Source organism: Staurois parvus, unplaced genomic scaffold (assembly GCF_062004578.1).
Source record: "Staurois parvus isolate SC_StPar_1 unplaced genomic scaffold, SC_StPar_1.0 ptg000536l, whole genome shotgun sequence".
NCBI lineage: Eukaryota > Metazoa > Chordata > Amphibia > Anura > Ranidae > Staurois > Staurois parvus.
The window spans coordinates 629,486-651,636 of NW_028318332.1; the positions used below are offsets into that span (position 1 = coordinate 629,486).

General features: G+C 40.7%; 1 protein-coding gene across 1 annotated transcript in view; it reads right to left on the bottom strand.

The window, feature by feature from the left end:
* Positions 1 to 5,509: 5,509 nt before the first annotated feature.
* The window catches only part of LOC149451494 (protein unc-13 homolog B-like), a 189,968-nt gene continuing 173,326 nt past the window's right edge, over positions 5,510 to 22,151 (bottom strand). Inside the window, exon 8 of the mRNA XM_089690608.1 lies at positions 5,510 to 5,843. Within this exon, the coding sequence (XP_089546734.1) occupies positions 5,829 to 5,843 (15 nt within the window). The 3' untranslated portion in view covers positions 5,510 to 5,828. The remainder of the gene's footprint in view (positions 5,844 to 22,151) is intronic.

The following is a 22,151-nucleotide window of genomic DNA, read 5'->3' on the forward strand; positions in this document are numbered from 1 at the left end:
AGGGCCTCCGAAACTGTGATAAGTAGTCAGGAAGTGTAATGAGCAAATAAAGCCCTTTAAAAGCTTGACGGTGCTTATAGGATTTTGGGGTCCTGTACTTGGCTAGACTGCCAAAACGTCTCTCACATGTGGTACCCCCATACTCGGGAAAAGTAGCAGAATGTATTTTGGGGAGTAACTCCACATCTACCCATGGCATGTGTGAGCAGTACATCATATAACAGACAATTTTGTGTAAAAAAAAATAAAAAAAATTTTTTCGTCATTTTCAAAAAACTTGTGGTTAAAAAAAAAACTTTTTGTATTAACTCAACATGCCTCTCGGCAAATAGTTTGGGTATGTATACTTTCCAAAAAGAGGTCATTTTGGGGGGGTGGGGACATTTTATGCCCAGCATTAGAAGTGTATGCCGCACATCACTCACTCTTCCAACCACCTGAAGACCAAGCCTTTTCTGACACTTTGTTCCCATAAAAAAAATAAAATCATTTTTTGCTAGGAAATTACTTTGAACCCCCACACATTATATATTTTTTTAAAGCAGATACCCTAGTGAATAAAATGGTGGGTCACATAGTACTTGCGCAGAAATTTTTCAAACGCAAATTTTTTTAAACAATTTTTTTTTTTTTTTTTTTTTTTTTTTTTAAGTTGTTTGATTTTTTTTTAATTAATTTTACACTGTCCCTTTCATTTTTTTTTCTTTGATCACTTTTAATGCTATCACAGGGAATGCAAATATCCCTTTTAACTTCAATGGGCATTGTCATATATTCTTTGAGAAATCTGAGGTCTATCCGACTCTAGATATCTCCTCTGCCCTTACATTATCTAATCTAGCCAAGATCGGTGTGATCAGATGTTTTCCCAAATTACAAATGGCGCTGTTTATATCCTGCAAAACTGAAGTGATGAAATGCTCTTAGATTCAGATTTCTTAGATTATAGAGATGATTGGCACCATTCAGGTCCATTCCAGCCTCCATTCAGCTCTAAGGTCATCTGGCAGAAAAAAACAGCTGCATTCCCAGGTTCCCCCGATGGCACGGGACTGCCCAAGAAGGCCGAGGAAGGCAGAAGGGGAGGAGGGGCATCATCTCCCACTGCTTGTAAAAGCAATCCTGCAGCTAATTAGCCACTAAGATTGGTTTTACATAAAAGTCGATCACCGGCTGAAAAAAAAAACGATACCAGGATGATACCTGCAGCTGTAGGCATCATCCTGGTATAAACCAAAGTCCAGCGATGTACCAGTTTGTCGCTGGTCCTTGTTGGGTATATATGCCATGTTCTTTTTTATTTGCATGTTTCCTGTGGACTGAATGAAAACAAGAGAAGAAATCTGTCAGAAAAAGTGTGTGGTACGCCCACTATTAGAATATACAGCCCTGCATCCACCCACTTCTAATGGTGAACACACATTAGGTTGCACGGTGCCACATGCGCCCAATTCCAAGATTGTACAAATGTATAAATAGTGGTACGCTTGAATAAAAATTGTCCATGTATAAGTGGTACCCCATATGCAAAAAGGATGACACCAAGTCCCAAACTATCTTGCCACTACTCCCCATGTAGTCTGGGCATCCGGGGGGCTCCACGTGACAATCGTTTCCCTCATAAATCCAAAACTTATAAGTATAGCCTGTTGTCCTCTTACAGGTCTTTTACATCTTGGCCCCGTATCTGGCACGCTTGCTGGGGAGAAATTGTTTGAATGAAAGGCGGCCAGAAAAATTAACGAGGGACTCATGAATGCAGATTTTTTGCTGGAAAGTATAGTCATCTGCAAATTTTTGGTTAAGGTGATTTACAAGGGGCCAAATTTTGTGGAGCCGGTCAAATTCAGGGTCACCCCAAGGACGACAGATTGTATTGTCGTGGAAATGCATAAAACACATTATACTCTCATATCTATGCCTGGCCATAGCAGCAGAGAACACGGGCATATGATGAATCGGGTCTGTGGACCAATACAACCGCAATTAATTTTTTTTAGTAATGCCCATGCAATGAGTTTGCATGTGAATGGTCTGGCAAGGTTTGAATTTGGGTTGGCAGCGATTAATTGTTATGCATATAAATTGCTTTGATCCACAATCAATGCATACAGATCTTCAGTGAAAAACAGCTCCAAAAAATCAAGAAGAGTAGTTAAATTTGCTGTTTCCACCTGAATTCCGGGTTGGGAAGTGAATGGGGGAAGCACCGGTGCTGATTCTGGGAACACTGCGGTTTTGTGTGCAATGTATAAAGTGACAGTGACCTACTAACACTGCACTTGCTGGGGTAAAAGGGGGGGGTAAGCATATGGGTTAAATGCAGATGCTGGCAGGTGCCGGGGCTTAAAAATCAAACGTCGTCATAAATTTAGGCCAAAATGTATTCTGCGACATGTCTTTGCTAAAAAAAATCCCAATGCATGTAAATTAATTGGTTTACACAAAAGTTATAGCATTTACAAAAGGCAATATGACTTTTTTTAATACGAATAATGGCGGCAATCAGCAACTTATAGCGGGACTGCATCGGACATTCTGACGCTGGTGGGGAACAGACTTGGTGTCACTGACATCCCCAGTGACACCAATAAAGTGATCAGTGTAAAAAAAAAAGCACTGACTGTACTAATGGCACTGGGGAGGAAGGGGTTAACATTTGGGGGCAATAATAGGGTTACCTGTGTGTAGGGAGTGTTTTACTAGGGGGCAGGGGTGTGCTTCACTGTAAGCACACTGATCGGAATGGCTATTCTGATCAGTATGCCCAAACTGACAGGGAGGAGGGCTGCATTGTAATGCAATGCAGCCCTCCTTCCCTGTCGGTGTTTGCTGGTAATCATCGGGCGTCGGAGGGTAATCACCGGCCAGGACCCGGTGATTGACACCCGGGGCCGCGATTGGCGGCACGGGTAGGGCGGTCAGGCACACCCCGTACTCGGAAATGCAAAATCACGTGTGTATATATACACACGCGATTTTGCGCAGCGGACCTGCCCTGCAGCAGTAAATGTACTGTGGGTGGGCCTTAAGCGGTTAAAGGGGAAGGAAGGACTTGGAAGGTGTTTGTGGGATAAATACAATGGAAAGGAAATAAAGAAGAAATGAAAAAGAAAAAAGAAATAAAAAGGAAATAAAAAAAGGAGGAAACAAAAAAAAAAACTATAGTGAAATGAAATTAAAATGATGGGAAGTAAAAACATGGGTAAAAATTATATATAGGAAATCCTGACGTACACAAATAGGATAAGAAATGGAAGGGATCCAAAAAGCACAATTATGAACACAATGAATACAAAAACACATTGCAATTATGACAATGTGAAAAATACTAGTTAATTAAGTCTGGACTATGGGTACATGATCCAAACAATATAGGATTGCATTATACATAAAAAAAAAAAAAAAATATATATATATATATATATATATATGTGTAAATAACTATAACTGTATACATGGTGATGGTGACTGATGGATATACATACAGTATAAAAGGTATGGAAACAGTAAAAAATTCTGACCAGTGCCAACCTGCCCGGGTGGGATGGATAATAGAGATTGGTATATGGAGAACCATTTGCAACATAGTGTGTGTCTATGTATGAACCAGCAAATGTTAGGTCAGAAAAATGTAAAACCGACTGACTTATAAAAAACTGACTTATAAAAAAAAACAGGGTTTGAGTGCACCTGCACAATTCAGCCTACATCCGATCTGCAGCCGTCATCACCAGAACTGCCAGACACTTGTGCCACTTCAGGCTCTCATGCCACCTGTCACTTTACCAGGGGTACTGAGCCTGAGGTGTGAGATCACCTTCCTCTCCACGTCACGCTCCATCACGAGGCACATCACCATGACTAACTATGTAACTATCTAAAAGGCCACCCACACTTGACATCAGTGGGCTAGATATCTGCACCGATTAATTGCACTTACTGATTATGTGTCTTGATCATTATAAAGGGATCTACCCTACCTATTGATTTTTTTTTAACAATGCTATGGTGTGTATAAATAATAGAGTAATTTATATTATTCTATATCATATAAGTAACAAAATAATTGTCACTCTTTTCGTGGGACCAAGAAGAAAGTGCTGCCATGTTATTAGGATTCGGAGAAATACAGGCTGATTTACTAAAAGGAGCTGAGAATCGTCATTCAAAAATTGTATGAATATTCATGACATGCCCAGGATCTCTTTCTTGCTGGGCAGTGCAATGCAACTGTTGGGTGTAACTGTTATTTATCACAATGCAAATCTAGGAGTCATCTGACTCAGTCAAATCAATGCACTTCTGTGTGGCTAATATCCTAACAGTATGTAATATTGCAATAGCTGTTAATTAGGAACCAGAGTGATAGCACTGAGGCACTAAGAGCGCTATGTAGTGGCTAATCTATACATCACTATTTTTAAGCAATAACATAATATAAAGGAATAAGCATGTAGCAAAATGAATGTCACACCAAAAATGATTTTAAAGGCAAACGCTCCAATATTAACAAATGTTTGCTCTCTAAAGCTACAATAAAGGAAATACAGCATACTGAATGCATACTGAAGCTGGCCAATTAAATCAAAGTTATCACTCTCTAGCCTCTCAACACATCTTAGAATAAAGCCAAATAGGTACTGCAATGCATTAAAAGTGTGTTTAAACCCCAAAACAAAAATTATATATTACCATTCACCAGTCCTTAGATGTGGTGGCTGCATGAGTTTATTTTCTAATAGGTTTTTTTTCCCTTTATTTTCACCTGGTGATCTTGCAAACAACAAACTTCTTGTCCCTTCTTGTTTACACTAATTTCTCTGTAGAGAGAGCGCCATGATTGTCGCATAGGCTAAATATTTCTGCCTTTGTTCATCTTCATGATATGGTGGAATGATGGGACTAGTACTGTAGTACATCAAGATATTAATTATTTTTTTTTAGTTCCCAGGAAGGGCAAACAAGTAGAAGTACCGGTACATTGCATATCAGCTTGAAAAAGTGCATGGTTTCTCTAAACTGTTGCTGCATTGCTAAAATGATTGATTGAAATGAGTGATTTGTAATGTTTGTGCTTGGATTTACAAGTAAAAGAGTATCTTGAAAAATGTATGGACTATGCATCCTGGGATTTTATATATACATACACACACACACTTTTTTTTATATTTTCTGTACATTTTTTTAAGAGTAGTTCTTTTATATACTCTAGATCTATACATCAGATCTTAAAGTAAGATAGTTGTTAAAAAGAAGGGACATTAGTACATTAGTACAGTACTAATGCAGACATGTAACTGTTGAATCTTTAAAATGATAGTCTGATAGTGATAGACTGTAGAACATTTCTGTTGTTAAAACAGTACCACTGGATTTAGCATAGATTCCCTTCTGTAGATAATTAATTTTGTATTCCATTGTACCATAGATGATTATGCTACACAGCGACTCAGTAGATTCATGTTTTTTATTGCCTAATAGGAAATATATATTGACTGGCATATAAACCTTAGCAGAGAGCTGAGCTGGATTGAGAGGACAATCTGAAAGAACAGCAATGTCTGAAATTATTAGCATTTTTTCCATTCATAAATAAACTCTTCAGGAACTGTAATAAAAATGCAGATTGACTTCTCGTGTACTTGTTTCACAGAAAACGCTTGAATAATTCCAATAGTAGTCTTGGGAAAATGTCCAATGCTAATTACGAAAAACAGGTTTGTGTCCTAGCTTTATTATGAAAGAGACCTTCTTTCTGGAGTATCAGAGTCTCAAAGTTCTGGGCTGTCAGCAGTCATTTTTTCACATATTAGCGAGTATGTTTATCAAACACAAATTTCCTGTAAAAAATACACTATAGTTGAAGTATATGTAAACCCTCACTTTGTAAAACAACCCATACAGTTTAAATTAGAGATGAAAAGTAAAACATTTATGCAAAGATATAAAAAAAAACTTTTTTCCCCTTTTTTATAAGTGAACACATACCTTCGATTCTCAGCTGCATAGAGAGGTGAGGGTGGAGAAACAGCAGTACACAGGTCTTCCCAATGAATGTCTGCATGGGGGGGGGCTTGTCAGCACAAGTTTGATAATTGGAGGAGAGCAGAATGATTTCCCAGCACAGCTAGAGAACTGACCATGTTGAGCTCTCATGCCTAGTGTGGTGACTTTTTTTTTTATAGGAAAGTAGAGAGACTGGAAAGAACACTAGGGGTTTCACAGCAAGGAAGCAATACAAACAGAACAGGATACATTTTCATACAAGTACATGGTACAGCAGGTACATATTAGAATTATGAAATGTAGGATTTACATAGGCTATGTTCACCTTTGGAAACATGTTACATGTTCCACACGTTTTAGGGGGGGGGACATGTAACATGTTCTTATAGCTGCAGCCGACTCCCCCCCTCCATCTGACAAATAGTATGGGGAAAACTTTCCCCATACTGTCAGATTTGAAAACAGCTCCAACCACACGACCACGTCACTCATTCACAGAGTTCTGTGAGTGAGTGCCTACAAGACTTGGCAGCCTCAGCAGTAGTTCATTGAAGCTTCCTCTCAGAATATCTGCTTGCTCTTTTATCCAACACAAAAAAAATTCTGACAGGTCTGTAGGAGACCTGCAGGGCATCAATGATCTACAGCTCGCTGGTGCAATGCTTTCCAGGCTCCAGTAGACAAAAATCATGAATGCACATTTTTCTACCTGCAAAAAATGTGCATTTATTATTTTTGTCTAAAAAGCGAACTCATCCTTTAAAGTTGAAGCTCAGTCAAAATCTAACTAAAGGCTAAGCCTACTCTCACCCCCATTCTAAGCTTATTTTATCTACACTGCAAAAGAAAAGATGCTTATACTTACCTATTCTGAAGCCACTCCGTTCCAGTTACATGATCATTCCAGTGGATTCAGTGAAGAGAAGAGGTCGCCAACAACTGCAAATGTGTGTGTGGTGACATCATTCATAGGCTTGCTATGGGGCATCTGTTATCGGCTGTCCTTCCTCTACACTCAAACCAGTTCTGGAACATGATCATGGGATTGAACCAGAGTGGCTTCAAAATTAGGTAGGTAAAGGCATCTTTCATTTCACAGGGTAGATTGAACAATCTTAGAATGGGGGTGGGAGTAGGTTTAGCCTTTGAACTTTCACTTTAATTTTTGTGCACAAGAACATAATTCACAAACTGTTCAAAAGTTTTATGCAGGTGTCAAAAAATGCTGTCAAGTATGAATGCTTTCAAATATATATATAAATTGCTTATTTTTATCAATTTACAAAATGCAAAGTGAGCAAACACAAGAAAAATCTAAATCAAATCAATATTTACCATCTCTACCCTTTGGCTTCAAACCCACATCCATACTTACACTTGCACACTTTGTACACTTGCACAAAGTCAGGGATTTTGTAGGATTAAAGTCATGTGTATGATTAGTCAATTATACCAAGCACGTGTTAATGATAACCAATGTTTTAAGTGGGTTGGAACACAGCCATTAACTGAAACAAACAGCTATTTAAGAGGTTTAAAACTGGGTGAGGAACAGCCAGACTACTAAGGTGAGGTAGTGGAAGACAGTTTCGTGTTACAGGGCACACGCCATGGCAAGACTGAGCACAGCAACAAGAGTAGTTATACTGCATCAGCAAGGTCTCTCCCAGACAAAGATTTCAAAGCAGACTTGAGTTGTGCTGCTCAAGTTCTTTTAAGGATGCACAAAGAAATGGGGAAACATTGAGGACCATGGATGCAATGGTAGGCCAAGGAAACAATGCAGTAGATGAAAGACACATTATGCTTACTTCCCTTGGACACTGGAAGATATCAAGCAGTGCCATCAGCACAGAACTGGTGGAAACTAGTGACACCCAGGTATACCCATCTACTGTACGGAGGAATCTAGCCAGAAGTAGTCTTTATGGAAGAATTATGGACAAAAAGCCATACCTGCAAAGTGAAAAAAAAGGCCAAGTGACTCAACTATGCAGGAAAACATATGACCTAGGGTGCAGAAAAATGGCAGCAAGTGCTCTGGACTGATGAGTTATGTGAATTATTTGGCTCTAGCAGGAGGCAGTTTGTTCACTGAAGGGCTGGAGAATGGTACAATAATGAGTGTCTACAGAAAACAGTGAAACATGGTGGAGGTTCCTTGCAAGTTTGGGGCGTGCAATTCTGCAAATGGATCAGTGGTGTCCTCAATGCTGAGAAATACAGGCATATAATTATTCATCATACCATTCAATCATGAATGCATGTGATTGGCCCTAAATTTGTTCTGCAGCAGGACAATACGCTCCAAACATACAGCCAATGTATTTAAGAACAATCTTCAGCATAAAGAACAAGGAGCCCTGGAAGTGATGGTATGGTACCCACAGAGACAGAGAGTCTATCTGGGATTACATGAAGAGACAGAAGGATTTGAGGCAGACTATATCCACAAAAGATCTGTGGTTAGTTCTCAAAGATTTTGGAACAACCAACCTTCCAAGTTCCTTCAAAAACTGTGTGCAAGTGTACCTAGAAGAATCCATGCTGTTTTGAAAGCAAAGGGTGGTCACATCATATATTGATTTGGATTTCTCTTCTGTTTTTTTTTTTTACTTTCCATTTTGTTAAGTTATAAATATAAACTATTGACACCTGATAGTATTCTTAATTTACAGCATTTTTCAGACCTGCCTAAAACTTTTGCTCTGTAGTGTATTACTTAAGGTTTTGGTAAAGTATAAAAGAGGAGGTTGTGATGAGTAAGAATGTAGATACCCAATATTTCAAGCCTTAAAACTGAGCAGTAACAGACATTGGTACCATAGGCAATGATTTAAAACCCTTCAGAGATTATCACTTTATAGTTAACTATGAATGATGGCCCTTAAAATTATTTCTCTCACTCCGACGTTCCTGACAATATCTAACATGTTTAGCTCAACCATTGTTTTCGTACATAGGTGCACTAGCTGAATGTGTTTATGTTCTTATGTGCATGTATTGGTTGAACTGTAACATACGTAGACATATGGACTGAATATTTAGCCTATCCTTCTCCTGTCTTACAGGACATGATTTATCCCCTATGGGCTATTATTATATATAGACAAATCCTCTGTCTGATCATATAAGTTCATAGAGGTCAGTTACTCATGTCATACATGTATATTTATGCCCAAATCAGAGATAGGGAGGAGCAACCTGTGGTCTTCCTAAGCAGAAAGCTTAATAAACATGAGAAAAACTATGCCATTGCTGAAAAGGAATGTTTGGCTATCAAATGGGCCTTGGATGCCCTGAAATATTACCTGTTGGGGAGACAATTGTTCAATATTTTTATTAACCACTTCAATAATGGACACTTTCACCCCTTCCCTGGTCAATTTTTAGCTTTCAGTATGGTCATACTTTGAATGACAATTACTCAGCATTGCAGCACTGCACCCAAATGAATTTTTTTTTTTTTCCATAAATGTAGGCCAAAATGTATTCTGCTACATTTCTTTGGTAAAAAGAACTCAAACAAGTGTATATTATTTAGTCTGTAGGAAAGTTATAGAGTACATAAACTATGGTATCTACAAGAGGCGTTTAAGTCAAAACTGGGAATTTTGAGTTTATAGAATTAAACAAATTGCAAGGAGTGGAAACTGAATTTATTTTTCTCCATACTCCCCTGCTGCATTTATACACTTATCCCATTGTTTAACTAATGCCTAGAAAGCTTTGTCAGCAAGTCTGAACCATCCTAGGACAGCTTGCTTCACTTTGTCATCATTGTGTTCACCGTTCCCACAGAAAGATTAATCTCTTATGCAATTTCACAACAGGTTGTGTATTGATTATCCAGGATCAGGCATTCCACGTGCTTAATGTTCACAGAAATGACTGCTGTGTAGTGTGTACTATTGTGAAGCTGTGAGTTGCCACAGCTATCATATGGTACAGATGCACTGATTTGTCTTGTCTGTGCATGTATGTGATCACTGACCAATAACAGAATAACAAAATAGTACTCAATGAATAGCAATAAATGGAAGTTACTCAGTGTGTACAGTTGCCATGTGATCTGCTGTGACTGGTCATCGCATGGTGCCAGCAGCAGCCTGGTACACTGATCTGTCAACTGATCTGCCTTCCTGGCGTTCAAAACTGTAGAGACCACTATGCCTGAAATCCCCTGATTCCTCCGTGAGACAGAAGGGTGGGCTGGGCCAGAAGAGCCCATGGACCGTCCACAGCCATCTTCACAATGTCTGCATACCAAGTCCTCCTGGGCCAGGCCAGGGCTACCAATATCATCCAAATGACTTATTCTCGAACCCTGCGTTAGAGATGTGGGAGAAGCTGAATCGAGGGGAAAGGCATAGATTAGGGAGAACTGGTCCCAAGGAACAACCAGAGCACCTACCCCGACCACAACCAGGTCTCTTGTCCTGGACACAAATTTGCTAAATTTGTTGTTGAACTTGGATGCCAACAAATATACGTCTGGGGTTTCCCAATGCTGGCAAATTGCCAGGAAAATTTTTGGGTACAGAGACCATTTCCCCGAAACTGCTCGCAACTGGGAAAACCAGCTTGCGAGTTCTCTACCCCCGGAATGTGTATTGCTGATAGAAAAGGCACATGTAACTCTGCCTAATAGAAAATGTGGTTTACTTCCTCCTGAGCCAACCATCTCCTGGTGCCCCCTTGGTAGAGGATATAAGCCACGGTCATGGCATTGTCGGACTGTACCTTGACTGGATACCCATGCAGTGTGATCGTCCAAAATTTCAGAGCAAGGCGTACTGCCCAAATCTCCAAGATATTGATGGGCAAACTGTTCTCCAGATGAGACCACTTTCTCTGGACTGTGGCTCCCTCCAGAACAGCCCAACCCGAGAGACTGGCATCTGTGCTCGCTATTCTCCAAAGCAGCGGAAGAAAAGATTTCCCTTTTTCCAGATTCTGAGCCACCAACCATCACTTCAGACTCAGTCAAACTTTGGGGGTCAGAGACATACAATAAACCAGTGCTTGGACCTTCTTGTTCCAGACGGACAGAATGTTCCACTGCAGAGGCCTGGAGTGGAGCTGTGCATAAGGAACTGCCTCAAATGAAGACATTATCTACCCCAACACCCTCATGCAAAGGTGTACACAAGGACACCTTTTCCTTCTTAAGACCTGAATTTGCTCCCTCAGCGCATGGCTCTTTCCTTGGGGCAGGAAGGTTGGAACGTATCTAAGATCAGCCCTTATGTATCCCAGGCTTTGAACTGGCTTCAAAGCCAACTTCAGTGTTTAGAAACCAGCCTAAAGATTCTAGAAACCTTACAGCAAGAAGCACATTCTGCCTTAGAACTGGAACCGACTGCTCCCTGAGCAATAGATCATCCAAATATTCTAACACCGATACGCTCTGAGTACTTAGCAGGTCCAACACCGAAGCCAGAATTTTGCTGTGGCAAGCCTGGAAGGTAGAGCCACAAACTGAAAATGGTGACTTCTACTGCAAACCACAGGAAACTTTTATGAGACTGAAAAATTAACACATGCACGGAGGCATCCTTGATATCTATGGATTCTAGAAAGTTTCAGTTTGTGAAGCTACCACTGAGCAGACTGATTCCATCTGAAAGTTTAGAAACTGGTTCAATGCCTTGAGATCTATGACAGGCCTTACATTCCTATTCAGTTTTGGAGCTGTGAGTAGAAGCCTTTGAACCTCTTAGTTAAATTTACCTTAACAATTACTCCCTGAAACAGCTGATCAAGGGTTTGAAACCAGGAATTCCTTTTTTGCTGATTTGTGGGTACATTGGATCTCAAAAAAGAAGAGGGGGCATGACCTGAAACTCCATTTTGCACCCTTGTGAAATAGTGGAAATGACCCACCTCTCTCCAGGCACTTGAAAAAAAAAAAAAAAAGTTCCCCACAAACACAAACTCGCACGAGTGGCAGCACTTCTTCATAAGGTGAACTTCGCACTTGCCTTAGAGAGCTTTTGAACCCAGGGCTTCTTCTGCCCCTGGCCTTGCAACTTGCCTCTAGTACTAGATGCTTGTGAGTGCTGAAACTGGAAGCTGAAGCACTAGAAGCTCCAGACCCCTTAAAGAGCAGATGCTTAGTCTGTCTTTTCACTGGCAGAAGCGCACTCTTTCCTCCTAAGATTTTTTGGATATACTTATCCAAAGCCTCCCCAAACAGGCGTTCACCATGAAAAGGAAAATCTGTTAGCAATTTTTTGCAAGGCAATTCAGCCGACCAGCTTTTCAACCACAAGATTTTGCGCATTTGTATAGACAAAAGAGCCAGTCGCAAAACCTGCTGTATTGAATCTTTCAATTCGTCCACAGCAAATAAAAGCACGGGGTAAATCCGCCATATCCTCAGCAGACTCTACTTCCTGATCAAGAGGATTTCTAATCAAACATTTAACACAGTCTTTCAGGGACTGACAGACTCAAATTACCAACCCAGAAAGCTGTGCATCTGACCCAGCAACAGCAAAAAGAAGCTTTTAGCAAAGATTCCAATTTATCAGCCAGGTCTTAAAACACTTGAGCATTGTCCACAGGACAAATGTAATTTCTGTTCAGGAAAGAAACAGTAGCATCCACAACCAGCATGCTCCATTTCTTAAATTTAATCTCCATAGGATACAGGAGTGAAAATCTTTTAGGAGGTAAAAAAAACTATCTGCAAGCTCCCAGTCTGCACAGATTGCCTGCTCAAACAGCAGGTGCAGAGGAAAAGCCTGGCAACTCTGTGGAGGCCCTAGTGAACCCAAAGAGTAGGAAAGCTCAGAGGCTTTCACTGGAGGTAACTTGAACCCAGAGTGGACCATTCCTGTAAGACTGAACCAACAATCTCTGGGACAGAGATGTAGACACTGCCTGACCCCCTCAGGAACTGACCCTTCGGAAGCAGAGTCCTCTGCTTGGCCCTCCTCTAATTCATCAATAGCCTCTTCCTCGGTCTCCTCTACCCATTCTTGCTCCAACACAGGAGGCTCAGGGGAGGGGGATATTTAACATTTCTTACCTCCCTGTGTAACAGAAGCAATCATGCCACCAATCGTATTCTCAAAACCAGCCAATGCTGATGCTAACTCGTCTTTAGCAACGTATGCCGACATGGATGTACCAGTCATTGCCACAATGCCAGACAAACGTGGTGGCTCAGATTGGCCTTTACTTCCTTATCTTTCAGGGGAAGCTACCACAGTGGAACATTGACTAGGTTCCTCAGGACCTTATGTTGTGTTCCCAGCACTCCGCTTTATGGAAGACATTACTCATTCCAGGTGAGCTGCCAATACTGCTAAGGCTTATGACAAATTACACTTGTTCTTCTAGCAGATTACACCCATTAGGTTAGGCTGTAATCCAGCCAACAGCAGCTATCACAGCCCAAACCACCAGTGCCTTGCACCCAAAACCCATGTGCCCAGTAGAAAAGCCTGCTCTGTGTCCCTCTACTGCAGCTGACCTAAGTTCGCACACAACCCCTAAGAAAAGTGGCCACCCACTTCTTCCGGCCAGAACTCCCCTCATCCACTTAATAGTAGCAGTCAACCAGAGAGGCAGGCAAATAAAGCAGACAGGACCGCATAACGGATGCAGTGCAACAAGAAACTGCTACCTTTACATTTAATTCATTCCACCAAGAAACACAGCTGGCTTCTCTGCTGACCTCTGATGGCCAAGGCTGGGAACAGGCACAGTGCTGTTGTAAAAATGGGCAACCTTAGTTATATATGTGTGCTGTATGCTACAACAATTTGCCTTTACAACACAATATATGTTCTCTCCTTTATTAACTTTTTCTTTTTTAAGAAAGAAAGAACCTCACCGCAGGATTTTGTACAGACAAAAAAATCCAATCTTCACTTTTTGTCATAAAAAGACGCTAAAGGACTTGGTTCCCCTATCTTTTCCTGGGCCCCTGCCTTGGATCTGTATAGCACCTGGCCAGAAACACGTTGGTCAGAGAACAACTGCACAGGATTCTGTTACGCAGGATTCAGCGCCGTAAGGCCGCCTTACAGGCAATCCCTGAGTCGTCTATCTCAACAGGGTAGGGTACCTTCGATTCTAGTGTCCAGCCATCTGAATGGATCCAATTGTGAAGTCCCTTGATTCCTTATTATAACTTTTTTGAGACCGGTAGTACTCTTACAGAGAGTTGAGCTTCAGTGACCATTACCTTCAAGACACTGGCGAAAAACTGAGAGGCTTCTTGTGTAGGAGGGGATATATACGGAAGGACTTCTCATCTGTTTTTGTCTGCCAGTGTCCATTCACCTATAGGTGGCGCAAACCCAGAGAGTCATGTTTACAGCCTGCTCTGTGTCCTTTGATGTACGATAAAGCAACACCTTTAGCCTTCACAGCCACTTGTGGTGGCTGCATTCATTTTTTTTTTATCAGTGGTGACACCCTTGGACTGCAGCATTGCTAATCAGGGGACAGGATTAGATTAGATGCACTAGCAGATTTAGATGGAATTGAAATTAAAGCTAAACTCCAGTTGACACTAAGCAGTTACAGCAACAGATTTATGTTTTCTTTTGGGATAAAGGTTTTAAAAGCGGATCACCAAATATCCCAGTCAGTGGGGTACTGCCACTTTTTCTGGTTAGCTTGGTCTGCTGAAAAATAATGCAAGGACAAAGCTTTAAAATAATTGTCAAACTGCAATAAAAAAAGGAACATTGTTATACTAATTCTATGGCAGCACACAGATGGGAAATAAATATATCCAAATCAGGGAGGGATGCTTTAGCCAACATCTTTAACACCAAAAAATAACTGGATAAGGATGCTAGCTTGGTCCTGTGAGGTGAGAATGACAAAAAATGAACATGTGGACTGGATCATCCTCAGAATTTATGAGGCAGGGTGTTCTATGAGGTAGGAGTGATGACAGGTCTTACCCATCTGTGTGCTGCCATTGAGTTAGGGAAATACATTTTTGCTTTTGAGTATAATACCCTTTTAATTATCAGAATTTACAAACCAACTTAGTCCAAAATACAAACAATAATTACATCAACTGTTGCTAACTAAATCGAAACAAAATTTTAAAACCACTGTAACAAAAGCACATCTTTAACCACGTCCAGTCCGGACACTTTTACCCCCTTCCTGTCCGGGCCAATTTTCAGCTTTCAGTGCTATCACACTCTGAATGACAATTGCTCGGTCATGCAACACTGTACCCATATGAATTTTTTTAGCATTTTTGTGAGACAGATAAAGCTTTATTTTGGTGGCATTTCTTCGCCACTGGGATTTTTATTTTTTTTGCTATGTAAATTAAAAAGTCCAAAAATTTACAAAAAAAGCGTTTTTCTTATAAAAGTTTGCAAATAAATAGTATTTCATCATAAATCCTGGCCAAAATTTATTCAGTTATATTTTTAGTAAAAAAAAATAACCCTAGTTTATAACCAAAAATAATAATTTTTAAACTTTTTTTTACATTATTTTTTTTTTTGTTTATTTTTTTTTACATACGGTCCCCCTAGCAGTAGTGTGTCACCATGGTGACACTGTACTACTTGTGGGAGGGGATGAAGATTTTTTTTTTTTTTTTACACGGATTGCTTTTACACCCATAAAGGATGTCAAAGCAATCATTTCATTGAGAACTACTGAATGAGCTGTGATTGGTTACAGCTTGTCACGTGGTACAAGGTTGTTGTGAATAGCCTTGTACCATGTGACCTCTGTGATCATTCACAGATTTCACACGTAGTAATCAATGATGTCACAAGTGACATCTTGCTAACTACTCTGAATGTGATCACTGATTGGCCAATCAGTGATCACTTGATCGGGACCTTTTACAGTGGTCCCGTCCGACGATCGGTGTTCCACTGTGTCCGGAGGACACAGCGGGCACCGGATCGTGGTGCTGCGTGCTCCCAGGGAGCGCGCACAAGCAGGGTGCAGGGAGGCCATTTATAAAAGGCCACCCAACCCTGCACTGCCACCGACCGGCCGTTTATATACAATGGCCAGACAGGAGGTGGTTAAACTTAAAATAAAGGGATGTATGTAATATTAGGATAGTCCATATGAAAGTTACCATGTATGCATATAGTATATTATATATATATATAGTATATACAGGTGAAACTCGACAAATTAGAATATCGTGCAAAAGTTGATTTATTTCAGTAATGCAACTTAAAGGTGAAACTAATATAGAAGATAGACTCATTACATGCAAAGCAAGATAGTTCAAGCCATGATTTGTCATAATTGTGATGATTATGGCTTACAGCTCATGAAAACCCCAAATCCACAATCTCAGAAAATTAGAATATTGTGAAAAGGCTCAGAGTGTCCCACTCGAATCAGCTAATTAAGCTATAACACCTGCAAAGGGTTCCCGAGCCTTTAAATGGTCTCTCAGTTTGGTTCAGTAGTAATCACAATCATGGGAAAGACTGCTGACCTGACAGTTGTGCAGAAAACCTTCAATGACACCCTCCATAAGGAGGGAAAGCCTCAAAAGGTAATAGCAAAAGAAGTTGGATGTTCCCAAAGTGCTGTATCAAAGCACATTAATAGAAAGTTATGTGGAAGAGAAAAGTGTGGAAGAAAAAGGTGCACAAGCAGCAGGGATGACCGCAGCCTGGAGAAGATTGTCAGGAAAAGGCCATTCAAAAGTGTTGGGGACTTTCACAAGGAGTGGACTGAGGCTGGAGTCAGTGCATCAAGAGCCACCACACACAGACGGATCCTGGACATGGGCTTTAAATGTCGTATTCCTCTTGACAAGCCGCTCCTGAACAACAAACAATGTCAGAAGCGTCTTACCTGGGCTAAAGAAAAACAGACCTGGTCTATTGCTCGGTGGTCAAAGTCCTCTTTTTTGAGGAGAGCAACTTTTGCATCTCATTTGGAAACCAAGGACCCAGAATATGGAGGAAGAATGGAAAGGCACACACTGCAAGATGCATGAAGTCCAGTGGGAAGTTTCCACAGTCTGTGTTGATTTGGGGAGCCATGTCATCTGCTGGTGTTGGTCCACTGTGCTTCATTAAGTCCAGGGTCAACGCAGCCATCTACCAGGAGATTTTGGAGCACTTCATGCTTCCTTCCGCAGACGAGCTTTATGGGGATGCTGACTTCATTTTCCAGCAGGACTTGGCACCTGTCCACACTGCCAAAAGCACCGAAACCTGGTTCAATGACTGTGGGATTACTGTGCTTGATTGGCCAGCAAACTTGCCTGACCTGAACCCCATAGAGAATCTATGGGGCATTGCCAAGAGAAAGATGAGAGACATGAGACCGAACTATGCAGAAGAGCTGAAGGCCGCTCCTGAAGCATCCTGGTCCTCCATAACACCTCAGCAGTGCCACAGGCTGATCGCTTCCATGCCATGCCGCATTGAGGCAGCAGTTGCTGCAAAAGGGGCCCAAACCAAGTACTGAGTACATATGCATGCTTATACTTTTCAGAGGTCCAATATTGTTCTATGTACAATCCTTGTTTTATTGATTGCATGTAATATTCTAATTTTCTGAGATTGTGGATTTGGGATTTTCATGAGCTGAAAGCCATAATCATCACAATTATGACAAAGCATGGCTTGAACTATCTTGCTTTGCATGTAAGGAGTCTCATATTAGTTTCACCTTTTAAGTTGCTTTACTGAAATAAATGAACTTTGCATGATATTCTAATTTTTCGAGTTTCACCTGTATATAGAATGCAATTATTTTACAGTTGCAGCTTAATTTAGCAAATGTCTATGATTCATGGAACAAATCAGAAAAGTATTTAAATGCAGGATCTGGACTTGACAGAGACAGTATTATTGTTAACATTGCCTAATTATATTACTGATTATTTTAGCTTGAATTGTCCTAGCTTAAAAAGGATGTATACCTTTTGTAATAATTGGTGTGCATATTGTATTTCTTTTAGATAATAGTTTCTCAGATTGCCTTTCAACCGTATTCCAACAATTTCTCAATATGGCCTTTTGTTTTAAAATCCTTCTATCGTTTACTGTATTTTCCAATAATAGCCTTTATCTATTTCATTAATTCTACCAACTACCTCTTCATTTCTTTCCTCAACCAGGAATAATATTATAAAGCATGAATATTGTTTAGTTCCAGTTTCTATGCACTGAATAGATGTGTTCCTATACAATCACATCTTTTAAAAGCATTTTCATACTTTTATTACATACTGATCTTCTTATAATTTGAATAAATACATAGGTCACTCACTTCATTGTTCTGACACCAAGTTGCCACCTAATAGACAGTATATTCCATTACTGGGATTTTAAAGGGTGTGTATATTTTCCAGGTATAGTAACCCCACACCACAAAACCACACCGCCACTACTTGCTTAGTTAACCCACTCGCTCCATCTACACACTTTCCATTCTTTCAGCCCTGGTCCACCACAATGTTTATGTCTTCCTGGAACATCTTTTTTTCATGTGTGCACAGTAATTCCCTCATAGACTTCTATGGGACTGTTTCCAGAGTGCCTTCTTCATTAGGAAAAAGTCTCCAAAAATGTATGAGTATCTACTGTGAATGTGCACACAATGGGAGGAAGATTCAAACTGGCAGGAGGTAAACCTTGTGGAAGGTAGCCAGTAGGGTTAGTTAAGGTCGGTGAAGACAGTGGTAAACAAGGGTAAGAATAGTTTGTTCAAAGGTGTACTAATGCTTTAAGCCCTGCATTATTTATGTAACATTGTGATTTATTTAAAGGGGCTGGTTTACTAAAGGCTAGATACATTTCAATTAGTCAGGAAAAGAAAATCTCTACTTTTATGTAAATTCTCTGTACACGATAGAACAGCATTTATCAACCTTGTCAACAAAGAGGAATCCTTTCCAGTCGTAATGGAACCCCTACTAAAAATGACTATATTTACAAGGGGCGTTCAAGTCAAACAAGGACTTTTAATTTTACTGGTATAAAAAGGGATGCTAGCGTGGTGGTACTACACGCAGTAGAAAGTAGTGTGTCCTATTACTGATAGTTGTTGCATATGTTGTGGGCCAGTCCAGTAACCGTTAATCAAGATGGCAAACAATAGTGTTAGTGCGTGCATGGAACAGCATGTCATGCCAAAGTTTCTTGTGAACCAAGGTGTTAAATCCGTGGATATCTGCAGAAAACTTCAAGCACAGCATGGTGATGAGACACTCAGCCGCAGTAAGACATTTGAATGTTGTAAATATTTCAAAGATGGCCGTATGTCTGTCAGTGATGATCTCGACCATGGTGGTTCCCAGCCCATAGCAGTCATTCCTGTGAGCATTCAGCGTGTGGAATGCCTGATCCTGGATAAATCGACACAAACTGCTGTGAAATTGCACAAGATACAATTCTTTCTGAGGGAGTAGTGAACACTGATGACGAAGTGAAGCAGGCTATCTTAGGATGGTTCGTACTGACAAATCTTTCTATGCTGAAGCTTATATCTATTGATCAGTGATAACATTATGATCACCCATCATAACATTATGGTGACTCACCTTATACCTCTCCCCAAAGTACCTCCAAGTAACATCCACAGGAATGGCAGTACCCAAGGTTTCACAGCACAACATTGCCAAAAATATCACGCTGCCTCTGCTGTCCTGCCTTCTTCCTATACTGCATCCTGATGCCATCTCTTCCCCAGGAAAGAAATGCACATTGACAGCCAACCATCTGAAAATGTGATTCATCAGACCAAACCACCTTCTTCCATTGCTCCATCATCCAGTTCTGATGTTCACATGCCCACTGTAGGCATTTTTTGTTTTGGGCACTAGTCACAATGGGCATCCTGACCTGTATGTGACTACACAGTCCCCTACTCAAACTGTGATGCACTGTGCGTTTTTACACCCGTCTGTCAGAACCAGCATTATCTTTTTTCAGCAATTTGAAGTACAATAGCTCTTCTACTGAATTGGATGATATGGGCCAGGATTTGCTCCCAACGTGTATCAGTGAGTCTTGGCTGCCCTTTACCCTGTTGTCAGTTGTCCTTCCTTGGACCAATTTGGTAGGTCCTGACAGTTACAGACTAGAAACACCCCACAAGAGCTGCAGCTTTGGAGTTGCTCTAACCCAGTCATCTAGCCATTACAATATAGCCCTTGCAAAGTCACTCAAATCCGTACGCTTGCCCACTTTTTCTGCTTTCAACACAACAACTTCAGGGACAACATGTTCACTTACTGCCCAATATATCCTACCCACTTTCAGATGACATTGTGACAAGAAAATCAGTGGTATTCACTTTACCTGTCAGTGGTCATGTATATTTACACAAACACACATTCTTTTTATTCAGCACCAATAAGTTTACATTGTTTATAACTATTTACAGTATATCATATTGTAATGATGCTGCTACTACATATTAGTTAGCAAACTACTAGATGGGAATTGGCACTATATGCCACCAAAAAGGACTAAAGGACTATTCAATGCTGAAACATGCAATATACACTATTTAATAGTGAAAAAGGGAAGGTAGAAAAGGGTACGCAAGACAATGGGGTCAATTTGCTAAAGGCAAATAAACTATTAAAGCCTACCTTTTTTTAAGCAAAAAACACAAACCATAAGCACAAGGGACATTACTTACTATTAGTGTGATGTGTCCCTTGTACTGCTGTCTCCTAATTTAGGTAAAATCTTCCTCCTCCGATTTTCTTTTAGCTGCTGTAATCTTCTGGTGTGGCAAGGGTTGATAGAGCTGAGGAAGCTGCGACAGGTACTCCTCAAGAGTGCCGACTATGCCTGCCCTTTCCTCCACCCTCCTCCATTCATAGAAGCCATACTACAGCTTCCATGAATGAAGGAAAAGCAGATGATGGAAATGTCCATTTATAGATGCTGTTCTATTCATAGAAGTTGTACTACAGATTTTATGAATGGAGGAGCTGGACAGAAAGGGACCCTCTGAAGATTACAGTAGGAGGTGGGGAAGATCAAAAGTAAGATTTCACCTAAACCAGGAGAGAACAGCACAAGGGACACATCACACTTACGGTAAATATTGTCCCTTGTGCTTATTTTTCTAAACTAAACTAAGGCTTTAACATTGCAGAGAAATGTTTACTTTGCAAGAGCATTCTCCTCTACCTTAGCAAATACAGTGAGGAACACAAGTATTTGAACACCCTGCGATTTTGCAAGTTCTCCCACTTAGAAATCATGGAGGGGTCTGAAATTCACATTGTAGGTGCATTCCCACTCTGAGAGATAGAATTTAAAAAAAAATTCAGGAAATCACATTGTATGATTTGTAAAGAATTTATTTGTCTTGCACTGCTGAACATAAGTATTTGAACACCTGAGAAAATCAGTGTTAATATTTGGTACAGAAGCCTTTGTTTGCAATTACAGAGGTCAAACGTTTCCTGTAGTTCTTGACCAGGTTTGCACACACTGCAACAGGGATTTTGGCCCACTCCTCCACACAGATCTCCTCTAGATCTGTCAGGTTTCGGGGCTGTCGCTGAGCAACACGGAGTTACAGCTCCCTCCAAAGATATTCTATTGGATTTAGTTCTGGAGACTGGCTAGGCCACTTCAGAACCTTGATATGCTTCTTACGGAGCCACTCCTTGGTTATCCTGGCTGTGCTCTTCGGGTCGTTGTCATGTTGGAAGACCCAGCCACGACCCATCTTCAATGCTCTGACTGAGGGAAGGAGGTTGTTGCTCAAAATCTCACAATAAATGGCCCCATTCATTCTCTTCTTAATACAGTGAAGTCGTCCTGTCCTCTTCGCAGAAAAGCACCCCCAAAGCATGATGTTACCACCCCCATGCTTCACAGTAGGGATAGTGTTCTTGGGATGCAACTAATCCTTTTTCCTCCAAATACGACGAGTGAAGTTTAGACCAAAAAGTTCTACTTTGGTCTCATCTGACCACATGACTTTCTCCCATGCCTCTTCTGGATCATTCAGATGGTCATTGGCAAACTTCAGACGGGCCTGGACATGTGATGACTTGAGCAGGGGAACCTTCCGTGCAATGCATGATTTGAAACCATGACGGCGTAGTGTTCTACCGACAGCGACCTTTGAAACTGTGGTCCCAGCTCTCTTCATGTCATTGACCAGCTCCTCCCTTGTAGTTCTGGGCT